This window comes from Lucilia cuprina, chromosome 2, assembly GCF_022045245.1.
Source record: "Lucilia cuprina isolate Lc7/37 chromosome 2, ASM2204524v1, whole genome shotgun sequence".
Lineage (NCBI taxonomy): Eukaryota > Metazoa > Arthropoda > Insecta > Diptera > Calliphoridae > Lucilia > Lucilia cuprina.
Genome location: NC_060950.1, coordinates 38,116,878 through 38,130,023, shown reverse-complemented (window position 1 = coordinate 38,130,023; position 13,146 = coordinate 38,116,878). Strand labels below are relative to the sequence as shown.

The 13,146-nt window shown below is 35.5% G+C and overlaps 1 protein-coding gene across 1 annotated transcript; it reads right to left on the bottom strand.

The window, feature by feature from the left end:
• Positions 1-224: 224 nt before the first annotated feature.
• Positions 225-6,008, bottom strand: LOC124421342. The gene is made up of 3 exons (XM_046956366.1): positions 3,822-6,008; positions 3,543-3,757; positions 225-285 (listed from the first exon to the last, which is right to left on the bottom strand). The coding sequence occupies exon 1, from the start codon at positions 5,390-5,392 to the stop codon at positions 3,962-3,964; it is 1,431 nt and encodes a 476-aa protein (XP_046812322.1). The 5' UTR covers positions 5,393-6,008; the 3' UTR covers positions 225-285; positions 3,543-3,757; positions 3,822-3,961.
• Positions 6,009-13,146: the final 7,138 nt, after the last annotated feature.

Genomic DNA, 13,146 nt, shown 5'->3' with positions numbered 1-13,146 from the left:
CCGAGACTTTGTTCTTAATCATAGAGTTTACTCTGAACATACCTACCAAGGAAGGAAAATTTAATGCTATCACTTGTGTATGATAACTTTTATCCATCATCATTCAACCCAGCACACTTTTTAATTATCCGACACACTCATAAGAATCCAGCTAGCATTTGGAAGATTGTTGGATGATTAATCTGTAAACTGAGTCATTTTTGAATGTTTTTGATGACCTAGGTTAGGTTAGGTATTCAGGCTGCAAAGACGCACACTTGGGTCCTGTTGGTCCCTTTGTGATACCTGTAAAGATAATAAAATATAAAAGAAAGAGGGTAGAGGATAGTAGAAGATAGTTTAGGATTAAGTCATAGAATAGAAATTGAAGTGGAGGAGAAGATTGAGAGGTCTGTCCTTGCGGACTAGTGAGTGCCTTAATTATGGCTTGGTGGTCCTAAAACCAGTTACTGTGCCTGATGAAGGCATTAATGTTATCCAGTCCTAGATTGGATAGTTCTGACAAGTCATCAAATAGTCGTTTTCCTAAATATACGGATCGAGTGTCCTCTAGCGCCGGGCATTGACAGAGAAGATGTTCGATGGATTCTTCCTCCTCTTCGTCTTGACAACTTCTACAGAAGTCGTTGTGGGGAATTCCAAGTCTTCTTGCATGGTTTCCCAATGAGATATGCCCCGTAATGACAGCAACAAGGTTGCTGATATGAGGGCGGTTTAGTTGTAGAAGATATGACGTGCGTTTACTGTCCAAGTTTGGCCATATCTTCCTTGTATTGATACAAGTTGGTTCATTACGCCATCTTGTCTGAGAAATTTCATAGAACTTTCCATCTATTATGGTCTTGCAAGCTTTTAGCGGTATTCCGCAAAAGATGTCTATGTCTCTGTCGGACATTGAGGCTCCTAGTTTCGCTAATTCATCAGCGATATAGTTGCCAGTCAAATCCCCGTGTCCCCGTACCCATTTGAGCACGATTATTGAATGTCTCGCCATCCTGTTTAAGGATGCCCGGCATTCCTGGACTAGTTTAGATGTAGTATATACACCAATCAGGGATTTGATAGCAGCTTGGCTGTCGGTACAAATTTGAATATCTCTGTATGATATTCTGTGGTACCAAAGCCAATTTGCTGCTCTTTTTATGGCTGATAGTTCAGCCTGTAGTGGACTACAATTATTCTGTATCCTAAAGCTTATTTTAGTTCCAAATTCAGGGATAAAAATGCCACCTCCAACTCGTTCCCCTTTTTTAGAACCATCCGTATATACCAGGAGGGTTCTTGGGGAACTGTTATCCTCCGGTGAAGAGTTTTCGGATATTGTGTATCCGAAGTCCCTACGGAGGAAAGGTTTGGGTATGCAATAATCAATATTGCCCGGAGGAAAGATGTTTCCCTCATAATAGCCGCATGGCCGTATGGCCTGTGTGTCCAAGCATTTATGGCATCAAGTCTGAGGGCAGTGATGAGTGCCAGTTTTCTGGCTATCAGATCCGTTGGGATCCAATTAAGCATAGCGAATAGAGATTTGGTTGAAGTTGTTCTCAGTGCTCCTGTTATAAGGATTGCTATCCTTCTTCGTACCTTATCAAGAAGTATACAATTGGAGTTTTTGTCCAGTGCTTTCCACCAGACAACAGCCCCGTAAAAGAGAATAGGTTTAATAACCGCTTCATGGATCCAATTTACCAGTTTGGGATTTAGTCCCCATCTTTTTCCTATGGCCTTCTTGCAAATGTACATTGCCATTAAGGCTTTGTTTACTCTGGCTGTGATATTTTCCTTCCATGATAGTTTACTATCAAGTATCACCCCTAGGTATTTCGCACTGTTTGAAAGTGAGAGTACGACTCCGTTTAGTCGAGGTAGGGTAAAATTTCCGATCTTGTATTTCCTGGTGTAGAGTACAAGTTCGGTTTTACTAGGGTTTACACTCAAACCACTATTAACGCTCCATTTACTTAGTAGATTGAGTGCTGATTCGAGTCTTTGAGATATCGTATTCAGATGGAAACCTGATACTGCTACCGCAACGTCATCTGCGTAAGCGACAGTCTTGTATCTTTGGTTGTCCAGTTTCATTAGTAGGCTGTTTATGGCCACATTCCATAAAAGTGGTGATAGGACTCCACCTTGAGGTGTGCCCCTGATTGCCATTCTTTGAATACATGCCATTCCCATGTTAGAACGGATAATCCTGTATTGAAGAAGGTCTTTTATGAATTTAATCACTGATGTCTCAATACCGAGCTCTTCTAGAGCTGATATGATGATGTCGGGTTTGACGTTGTTAAAGGCTCCTTCTATGTCCAGAAAGGCCACTAACGTGTATTCACCAAATTCCAAGGACTTTTCTATATGTCCCACTAGTGAGTGTAGGGCCGTCTCAACTGATTTGCCTTTGGTGTAGGCATGTTGTGAGGGAGATAGGAGCATAGGATCTATTGACGATCTTATGTGGACGTCAATGATCCTCTCTAGGGTCTTAAGCAGAAACGATGAGACTTATGGGCCTATAATCTTTTGCCTTAATGTGCGTTGTTTTTCCTCCTTTGGGGATAAACGTCACACTGCATTTGGTCCATTGTTCTGGTACATATGACCATGTAAGACAGGCTTGAAATATTTCAAGTAGCCATGGTATAACTAATTCTGCATTATATTGCAGGTCAGCTGGAATTATGCCGTCCGGGCCCGGTGACTTATATGGGTTAAAACTGTTTATTGCCCATTTTATCATTCCCTCGTCTATAGTGATTCCGATAGGGGTTTGACAGTACGTTTGTGGTCTTTCCATTGTAGTATCTAATGGTAAGTTACCTGGGAAATGAGTGTCCATTAATTCCTGTAGGGATTCTTGTCCACTCGTTGTCCACTCACCGTCTTGTTTTTGGATGTAGCCTTGAACGGTTTGTGATTTAGACAGGATTTTGCATAAACGACTTGTCTCTGAAGAGCTTTCGATGCTACCACAGAAGCTTCTCCATGAGCAGCGTTTAGCATTCCTAACCTGATTCTTAAATTTATTCAATGAGGCTTTATATGTGGACCATTCACCTGATCTTTGGCCTCATTGAAAAGTTTGCGACATCTATTCCTAGTCTTCGCTATTTCCGAGGACCACCAAGGAGGTTTACTTTTACCCTTTGGTATCGAAGGTTTGCATGTTCTTCTTGTTGCTTGATTAAGAGAGCGTGTAAGGTTGTCTACAGCTCTATCAATATCTGCTGTATTGTTTATTTCCGGCGTATTTTGAAGAAGACTTGTCAGGATTCGATTTTGTTCTTCCCATCTTGTCTTTCTTCTGTTTAGAAAGGGGGTTTTCCTTTCCTGTGTTTTTTCTATCGAGAATACGAGATATCTATGATCTGAAAAGGAACAATCCTCCGATACTTTCCAGTTTCGGATTATGTGCGAATGACTTGTATTTACAAGCGTTATGTCCAGTACCTCTTGTCTATTTGCAACTACAAATGTAGGTTCTGAACCTCTATTTACTACTTCAAGATTATGGTTTAAAATGAAGTCTAATACGAACTCACCTCGTGTGTTGATGTTGGTGCTACCCCATAGTGTATGGTGTGCGTTTGCATCTGCGCCTATAATAACAGGGATGCGTTTTCCGTTTGCTGCACTTACTGCCCTGACGACCGTGTTACTTGGCGGGGGGTCTGTCTGGTCGTGCGCCATATAGCAGGAGAGGATCCACATTGTGGATTCCTCTGTCTCCCATGCTGCGGTTACTGTATCTTCATCACTGTAATCAGATAGAATGAAGATATTTAGGGTGCTTTTAGCAAGTATGCAAGATCTAATGTTACCTGTGCCTTTTGCGTATAGTATTTTATAGCCTTTTACGTTGATTCCAAGTATGTTGCCGTTATGGGTCCACGGCTCTTGGATCAACGCTATATCCTCCCCTTGATATCCAAGGTGGAGGTGTAATGCAGCTGAAGCTGCTTTAGAGTGGTGAAGGTTCACTTGGATCACCTTCATCTTGGTCAGGGTCGTAGACGATTGTGACGTCGGCGTCTTCTGGGTCTGTTTTCAGAAGCTCGTCTTCGTCAATCACTTCGCCCTGGCTATCAAATAGATTCCCAATCAAGTCTGTACTTGATTGGGCGTCCATTTGGTCGTCAGAGTTAGTGGTATCGTCTACCTTTCCTCCGTCCGTGCTTACCGGTTTGGGGTCTAGTTTGTCGTCACCCCGGTAGACGCGCAGCTTGATACTATCAAATCCGTAGTATACTTTGCCTTGCTTCTCTCGGAGTAACGGCAACGATTCCTTATTAAGGACCACGACCACCTTTCTGTAAGCACCTTCAGGTTCGGAGACCTTGACTACCTTCCAATTGTGGGTAGGTAGGTCAGGGTTTCCACTCTGAAGGTACGCCAGAATCGCCTCTGGTTCGTGTGGTTCCGCCGGAATAACCGTGATTGATCTCGGTCTGCGAGGTATCTCACTAACCGGGATCACGTCAAGTTTCGCGCCGGGCCACACTTCCCCTATAGACGTAACCGCCAACTTAAGCAAGTTTGCTGAGCGCTCGTTCGTGCACGCCAGCAGTTTGATGTGACCTTGGTACCAGCCAGCATCATCATTCTGCGGAGATGGACCGGGATTCTCTTTGAGAATTTTCCAATACACCTCCAGCATTTTTTGACGGATTATCAACCATTTATCCTGGGAGATAGCTCCGTCGTTGACACTCTTGTCAACAATGGCCCTAACCAGCGGGTTTTTGGCAACTTCGCTGTAGGGTCTGTTGACTATACGAGTCTCGAACTGCTTCTGACGTTTAGTCTTCGGCTGTGGGACTGCCTGGAGAGCATGTTCTTCCTCCGATCGCTGCCGTTTAGGCCCTGCAGATGTAGCTTGGTCCGCTGCATCTGAGGTTGTAGGAGGGTCAGAACACTCCGGCTGAGCCAGTAGGGCTTTAGCCCAATCTAGGGACGATTTTTCGTCCGTGGTAAGCGTATCGACCGACTTAACTCCAAGTCGCTCGACTAAACGCATGGCGGCACGCCTTTGAACAAAAGCCTTCCTAGATGGATCTTTGCGACTAGGGGGGTTTTCGTTAGCCGTGAGGGCGGTTGAGGGGGCATTAGTTGGACCCGACATCGAGTTCGACGATCCAACCTGTCCAGAAGTCGCGGGGGTCACTGCTTGGTCCGCAGTGCCCGAGGCAGGGGTATTTGCTGGCGTACCAGCTAAGGCTTGTGCAGCTGATGAGGTGCTTGCCACTACGGACAAGATTTCCTCGCTGCGTTCAGCCGTGCTATCACCAGAAGGTTGGATAGCAGGCTGTTTGCAGTCCACCAGTTTAGGTTTCCCCAACTGGCTTTCCACGGGTTGTTTGTTTTTTGTTTGTTTAATTGTTGTTTTCTTCATGTGATTCCCACGAGTAGGCGCGTAATGGGTGGACGACCCACGCAGGGACGGCGTACGTGGGCTAGGCTAAGCATTACAACCGATCCGTGCCCTGGCATCGGAGGGGAGCTGTTAACGACTAGTCCTCTTTAACCACTAACTAGCCATTCAGGTTCTCGGCACTGCTTCCAACCACCTTAACCTTACAAGTGGGGGATGAGGGAATGGGTTCTTGGGATTGGATTGAAGAGGGATAAACTAGGTGGATTGGGAAATATGGGGATGGGGGTGGGGTTGACAGTTTTGGTCCGCGGATTTGTGCATGGGGAACAGGAGAAGTCCTGTTATCATATATGACCGCCTGTTGTCAGATGTACCATAAATCATATCAGCACTCTGCCATCTCTTTACATATCAGTAGGCCATTTGTCAAAAATGTATCCACTGATGTGATAAAAGATTGTCCTGATTCATGCACTCATCTAGATATAACAGGCTTGTTAGACCATTTGTCAAAAATGTATCTAGTCAGGTCTGCCTTATCTCGAGCTAGCATCGTCGTTTTCGACCATTATGTCCAATGTGTCGAAAAAGACCATGCTTAGCTCCCCCTATCCGCCACCTGGGACGCGTCCGATGGGAGATCTGACAACTCCACACGGAATCTGACAACTCCACACGGATGACCTAAAAGTGATTAATAAGTTGAGCGTTTAAAAAATAACTCGAAAATGATCCCCATATATGATTGAAAACTGAATATTTGAAAAACAATAACAAAATGTATTGCAATCATAAATTGATCATCCTGGTGTTTAAAATATGATGTTTTTAAAAACGTATTTTGTGGTCATATTTCAAGCAGTTGGAAGATTTAAAATTGTTCCTTATGTAATTGTTTTAGGGTACCATTTTCTCCCGACGAATGTATCATTTATGATCAGAAAATGAGCGCATATATGATCATTTTAATCGTACGGAAGAATCATAAATGACTCGAATGTGATCAAAAATTTCAAAAAACACTCATACGGGTAAGGTGAGGCCCGCATACCTATACATTAGAGTGCTCCAAAAAAAAAATAAGTTTCGAATTTTCAAAAAAAAAATTTCATGAAAAATTTAGTTTCTTTTTTTATTTATTCTTAGACAGAAATTGCAGACAAAACAAATAAAAAATACATAATCAGACGGTAAAATTTGTAATTGTACACCTGTTTATAAAAACAAAGCAGGACAAGACCATGAGTAGCAGAACGTGAGCAGCACCAGTGTATTGTTAATGGTTAGAAAGATGAAATTATGTATGTGGAGCCTGGCTTAAGTTAGCACCCATAAAAAGGAACGTTTTGCTATTATTCGTTTATCAAAAGGTACTTTTTAAATTTTCTACAAAATTGAACTTAGAGACATGAAATTAGGTATGAAATTAGGTATGTAAAAGGTACTTTTAGAATTTTCTATAATATTGACATCGACTAACCGACAGACGACAAAAACTTTACAATTTCAAAATATAAGAAAGAAACAAAAGGACTTCACACAACAGAAAGACATTAAACAACAAATTCTAAAAGTAGCAATATCAGTAATACATCGGATGTAGGACTGACAAATATAAATTCAAATATACATTTAAATTGACAAGTATTAATATATATAGTCGGGCATAGCCCGACTGGTGTAGCGTATCATATAGTCATACCCTACACTAGTCAGTATGTTTATTTTTTAACTTTATTTCGGAATATTTTTACTTAGTTTTTGAAGAAAAAGAAAGGTGAATATCTCACCTTATTGGAATATACAATTATACATTGCCGCAGTTACAATATTTGCGTTTCCACATCCCTTTCGAGTTTGTCCAATTAAAACACAGTCTCAACAATTCAATTAGGAATTTATTGTTGACAAAACAACCACCAAGAAATGTAAACTTATTTGTAATGTCGTTATTGTCGACTACTTTAATATTTTTAATCTTGTCTGTTAAATTTTTCAAATTCTTTCCAGACGGAAGTTTTGGGTTTGAACTGTTGTTTATATCCATAAAAAATAAACACAGATGGCGACATGGCTCTCTTAAAAAAGTTCTCTTAAGCTCAGTGACGACATTAGTGCCTAGAACTGATTGTGTGATATTAAAATTGTGTGTGATTTACAGTAGGACCTTGGTTATCCGTGATTCGATTATACGGCAACATCAATTATCCGTGATGGAAAAATAAATTTTTTTGCATCAACTTAATTTTAATTTGGATTGACTTAAATTTTAAAGCATCGTTTAACCGTAATTACCTCTATTATCCGTAATTATAAGCAAAATTCTGTTATTTTATTAACAATCATGAACAATTAGAACAAATCGTAAAACGAAAATACTAAATTGGAAAATAAGAGACAAACAATATTAAACGATTATTTTTAGAAATTATATAACATGAAATCCTTATCTACTGTTTTCTGACAAATTTTTTTCTATATTTTTGAATCATTTATGAATATGAAATCCTTGAATTATTTAATTTTTATATAAATATGTACATATTAATTTATTAATTAATAAAAATATTTATTAAAAAAGTAGAAGAAGTTGGCACTCAATTAACCGGGAAAATCGATTATACAGAATGCTTCCGATCCCGACCATCACGGAAAATCGAGGTCCCACTGTATAATATAAAAGTAAATAATTATGTTTAAAACTTATTTATGTGTAATAAAATAAAATGTATTTTACGTTTTATGTTATTAGGAATATTTAACTTTATTAATTATTATTACATATTATTGCTATATTAAAGTTCATCACCTTTTCATCATTTTTTTGAACCCTAAAATCGAAATAAAAAAGAGAATTTCCCATATATTTTTAAAATATAATATTGGAAAATATCATGATATAGTTATATTATGGGAAAATATAATAGTGACTAATCTATTTATTACAGAAATCATTTGGGAATTAAGCTTCATACTAACCCATTTCGAATTATAAATTGTTTTTAAAGTCTTCGGTTTTGAAATGCTCCATGCAGATTTTGAACGTTTTAACGTTAATTTTTTTATTGCGGCAACAAAAACTTATCCATTGCTTTAATAAGCTAGGATCTGAAGGAAAGTTAAAAAAATTATTGCACACGATTTTGATCTTTTATTATTGCAATTTTTACTGCACACCACATTTTAATTTTTAATTTACTTATTTTTATTTTTTCACTATTTGTTTTCAAATTCCATGTAAAAAGTAAGTATTTTACATTTAAAACATAGCAAAACAAGCACTGTTGACTTCACAAAAAAGAGTAAAATTAAAGTACATTAAAATAACGGAATTGTCGGTGTCGCAATCATGTTTATTTCATTCATGGTTGATATCAAATAAATTATTAACAAGAAAGAGTGCTAAATTCTGCTCTGTCAAATCTTATATATACATTTTATATGTGTGGACATTAAGGAAACAAAAGAGAACTAAGAAAAAGTTTCTAAACAAAAGTTTCTTAGAGTGGCCCAGGTCTAACAAAACAAAACAAGTTTCCGAAAAACTCCGTACCGCGAGAGAGATGAATGATATTCTTTCTCTCTCACACAAAATCAAAAGCGACTTTATAATACTTTTTATTTCTCTTACTTTACGAATAATTTTTTAAAATTGGTTTTACTCACTTATGTTTATTATATACTAGCTTACCCGGAGTGCTTCGCTACCCCTATCGAAATTAAATACATAATCAAAAAAATTATTTAGTTACTAAATTATAAAATTTTTCTTTTTCTGTTTATTATAATTTCTGTTGGTGACAATATATTTCATTTAAATTCTGAAATAATACATTAATGATATATTTGCTTCTTACTTGCTAAAATTTAATATATACCTTTAGTCTTAAAGAATAATTCTTATTCTAATACCTTGGGATATACAATATTTTTTGTACCCTCTAGTATAAATAAAAAACCCACTTAACGATTTTGAAAATTCTAACCACAATAGTTTTCGAGATTACCAATATGTTACATATGAGAGATGCCAAGCAAATTCTATCTATCTATGAAAAATTTGCATTTTCTAACAGTTTTGAAGATATACGAAATTTTGTATTTAATTTATATACGTCAAAGTTATTCATATAAAATTTGAGGATTCTAGCTCTAATAGTTTCCTAGATAACTATTTTTTCTATTAGTTATCTAGGAAACTAATAGAAACATTTTTTTAAATGTTCAGATTAATGTAAAAATTCTTCAAGTGAAATTTAATGATTCTATCTCTAACAGGTTATCAGATATATGAATTTTTAGGACTCTAACTGTTATATTATCTCAAGAAAAACAAATTTTTGTATTAAATTAATATGGGAGGTGCCGCTCCCCTCATTGATAGTCCGCCAATTTCTTACTTAAAATGTTTACATGGATATTAAAGTTATTCATGCAATATTTTAAGATTCTAACTGTATTAGTTTCCAATATAAACAAATTGTTATATTTAATTTATATGGGAGGTACCACGCCCCCTAACGCTGGTACTCCCACATTTTATCCTAAAATAATCATATTGACATTAAAATGGCTCCGACAAAATTTTAGGACTCTAACTGTTACATTATCTCAAGATAAACGAATTTTTGTATTTAATTTATATGGGAGGTACCCCTCCCCTCATGGGTAGTCCGCCCATTTATTACCCAAAATGTTTACATGGATGTTGAAGTTATTCGTGCAAGATAAACGAATTTTTGTATTTAATTTATATGGAAGGTGACGCTTCCCGCATGGGTAGTCCGCCAATTAATTATTTAAAATGTTTACGTGGATGTTAAAGTTATTCGTGCAAAATTTTAAGATTCTAACTGTAATAGTTTCCAAGATAAACGATATATGGTATATATTAATTTATATGGGAGGTGCCACGCCCCCTAACGCTAGTCCGCCCACTTTTTATCCCATATAATCATATTGACACTAAAGTGCCTCCGACAAAATTTGAGGACTCTAACTGTTCTATTATCTCACCTATACGAATTTTATATTTTCTTAATGTGGGCGTGGCTCCTCGCAAATCGGTTCAGCCGTTTAGTAGTCTATAGCGTTCAAACATATAAACATAAAAACAAACACACATTCATTTTATATATATAGATTAAATTTATTTTATATATATTAAATTTTAAACAAAATTATTACAAATTTTACAATGTTTTACTATTCATACAACTATAAACTTAATATATTTGCTGAAATCTGCAAACACTTCTTCAAGAATTGCAAGCAATTTTATGCATTATAAGTTAGTTTTTTCTCAGCTAGTTGTGGTTGACTCTTAGATTACTTTTAATGAAGCCAACTGACTATTTTGGCATTAGTCAATTGTCCGATTCTACATAACTTTTTAACTAACTTAAAATCAGTTATGTAATAGTTAGCTTAAAGTGAGCAGATTTTTAAAACTAACTTAAGGTTGGTTATTCAACGGTTAGCTTAAAGCAGACCTGGGCGATTTCCATTAATTTTGCATTAACATTAAATTAAAAAAATTATTTTAATGTAAAAATTATTGCATTAACATTAAATTTGTAAAATTTAATGCATTAAATTTCCATTAACATTAAATATTTTTGAATTTAATGCATTAATTTTACATTAACATTAAATATTTTTGAAATTAATGCATTAATTTTGCATTAACATTAAATATATCTAAATTTAGTGCATTAATTTTACATTAACATTAAATAAGCAATAAAATTAATGCATTAATATTCCATTAACATTAATATATATAAAAATTGATAAACATAAATAAAAATACAGCACAAATGACCTCGATCTAACTAAATACAACTAAAATTAAATAGGTTAAAGTCCTTTCTAATAACTCCTATATTCCATTCCATTTAAATATGATATTTATATAAGATTCCACAGACAAAATAAACTAAAAAAGGAATATCTGGGAATATGTATTATCGAGTATAAGACTTATTAGAAAGGACTTGAACACATTCAATTTTACTTGAATTTAGTTAGACCGAGGTCACGCCCACAGCGCTGTATTCTTAATTTTATAAATTATTTTATACATTAATGTTAATGGAAAATTAATGCATTAATTTTATTATTTATTGTTAATGGAAAATTAATGCATTAAATTCAAAAATATTTAATGCCAAATAAAAAAAATGCATTTATTTCACAAATGTTAATGTAAAATTAATGTATTAAATTTAAAAATATTTAATGTTAATGCAAATTTAATGCATTAAATGCACTCATGTTAATGTTAATGCAATAAACTTGTATTAACATTTTTTAATGTAGAAAAAATTGTTAATGCATTAACTCATTTAATGCATTTATCCCAGGTCTGGCTTAAAATCGACTAATTTTTGTGTAACTTAAAGTTAGTTACTTAAAATTTAACTTAATGTTTGCTTATTTTTAACATATCTATAGTGGTCTTATTAGCAATAAGACCAGTTTAGAATTGAACTGTTAGTAAATTACATGAAAGTATAAAAATTCTTTTTTAAACTTTTTTAAAAAAATTTATATTGAACGCATTTTAATTTTTGAAACTATCTTATTTATTTAATTTAGATAAAAATTATAAAAAACAAAAAATATATTTTTATGAAAAAAATAAGTAATTCATTCATAACATACTTATAGTTAAACAAGTAGGAAAGTATAGTCGGGCATGGCCGACCATATAATACCCTACACAATGACTATATTTTTAAAATTTTTATTTTTCATAAAGAAACTTTTATGTTGAATTTTACCTTAATTCCAAAGTATTTAAGCAATTTATTGATAAAAAAAACTAAAATTTTCTAAATGATGCTTTATATTGGTCAAATATGGGCCGATCCTCGGTAAATATGGGAAATGGATATATTTTTAAATAACAGTTAGTTTTGTTGAGTTTCATTGCGATACAAATGGTTACAAGTCAATATTAGACGTTTAAGACATTATTTGAAGGTGGTTTGTATGGGACTAGGGTCAAATAAGGGAATGTTTGACGTTATAATGGCATAAAAAGTCCAAATCGGGAGGTACGGTTGTACGGGGGCTAGATGAAATAATGGACCAATTTCAACAGTTTTCAATACGTTTCGTCCAAACTTCATCAAATTATCTTGGAAATTGCGGCCTTGCGCACAAGGTTTACATGGACAGTCGAACGGACGGCTGAAACGATCGGTATACTTTAAGGTGGGTATTCAGGGATGGAAAAAGTTATTTTGTTTCAGTATCAAAATATATTTCAGAGAGTACTTTTTTGGGTCTCAAAGTACTTAAGTTAGGTTGATAGGAGGATGTGTACTACTTACATCAAATCTGAAAAAATACACCAAGGCCACAATCGGTTAGGTTGATAGGAGGATGTGTACTACATCAAATCTGAAAAAATACACCAAGACCACAGTCGGACCTGTTGTTCTTTATCGTGAGAAAAAAGAACTGAATGAATTATTTTCAGTGTTCAGAAACTCAGTTTCCTGAAAGTAATTCCTAGGAATCTTCCAACCAGTGTTTATCAGGAGTGTTATTTTCGGAATAACATCACTTCCAAGATACTTGGATCTAACTTCGACGAATGTCGGGCAGTGGCAAAGAAAGTTCCACTGTCCTCTCCACATGCTCCATATACGTCTGAATCTGCACGTCCAATTTTGCATGTGCACGTAATCGTGTTTGTCCACTCAGAATACGTACTATCTTACTAACTTCAGACTTGCTTATTTTTAGGAGATTTGTCGTAT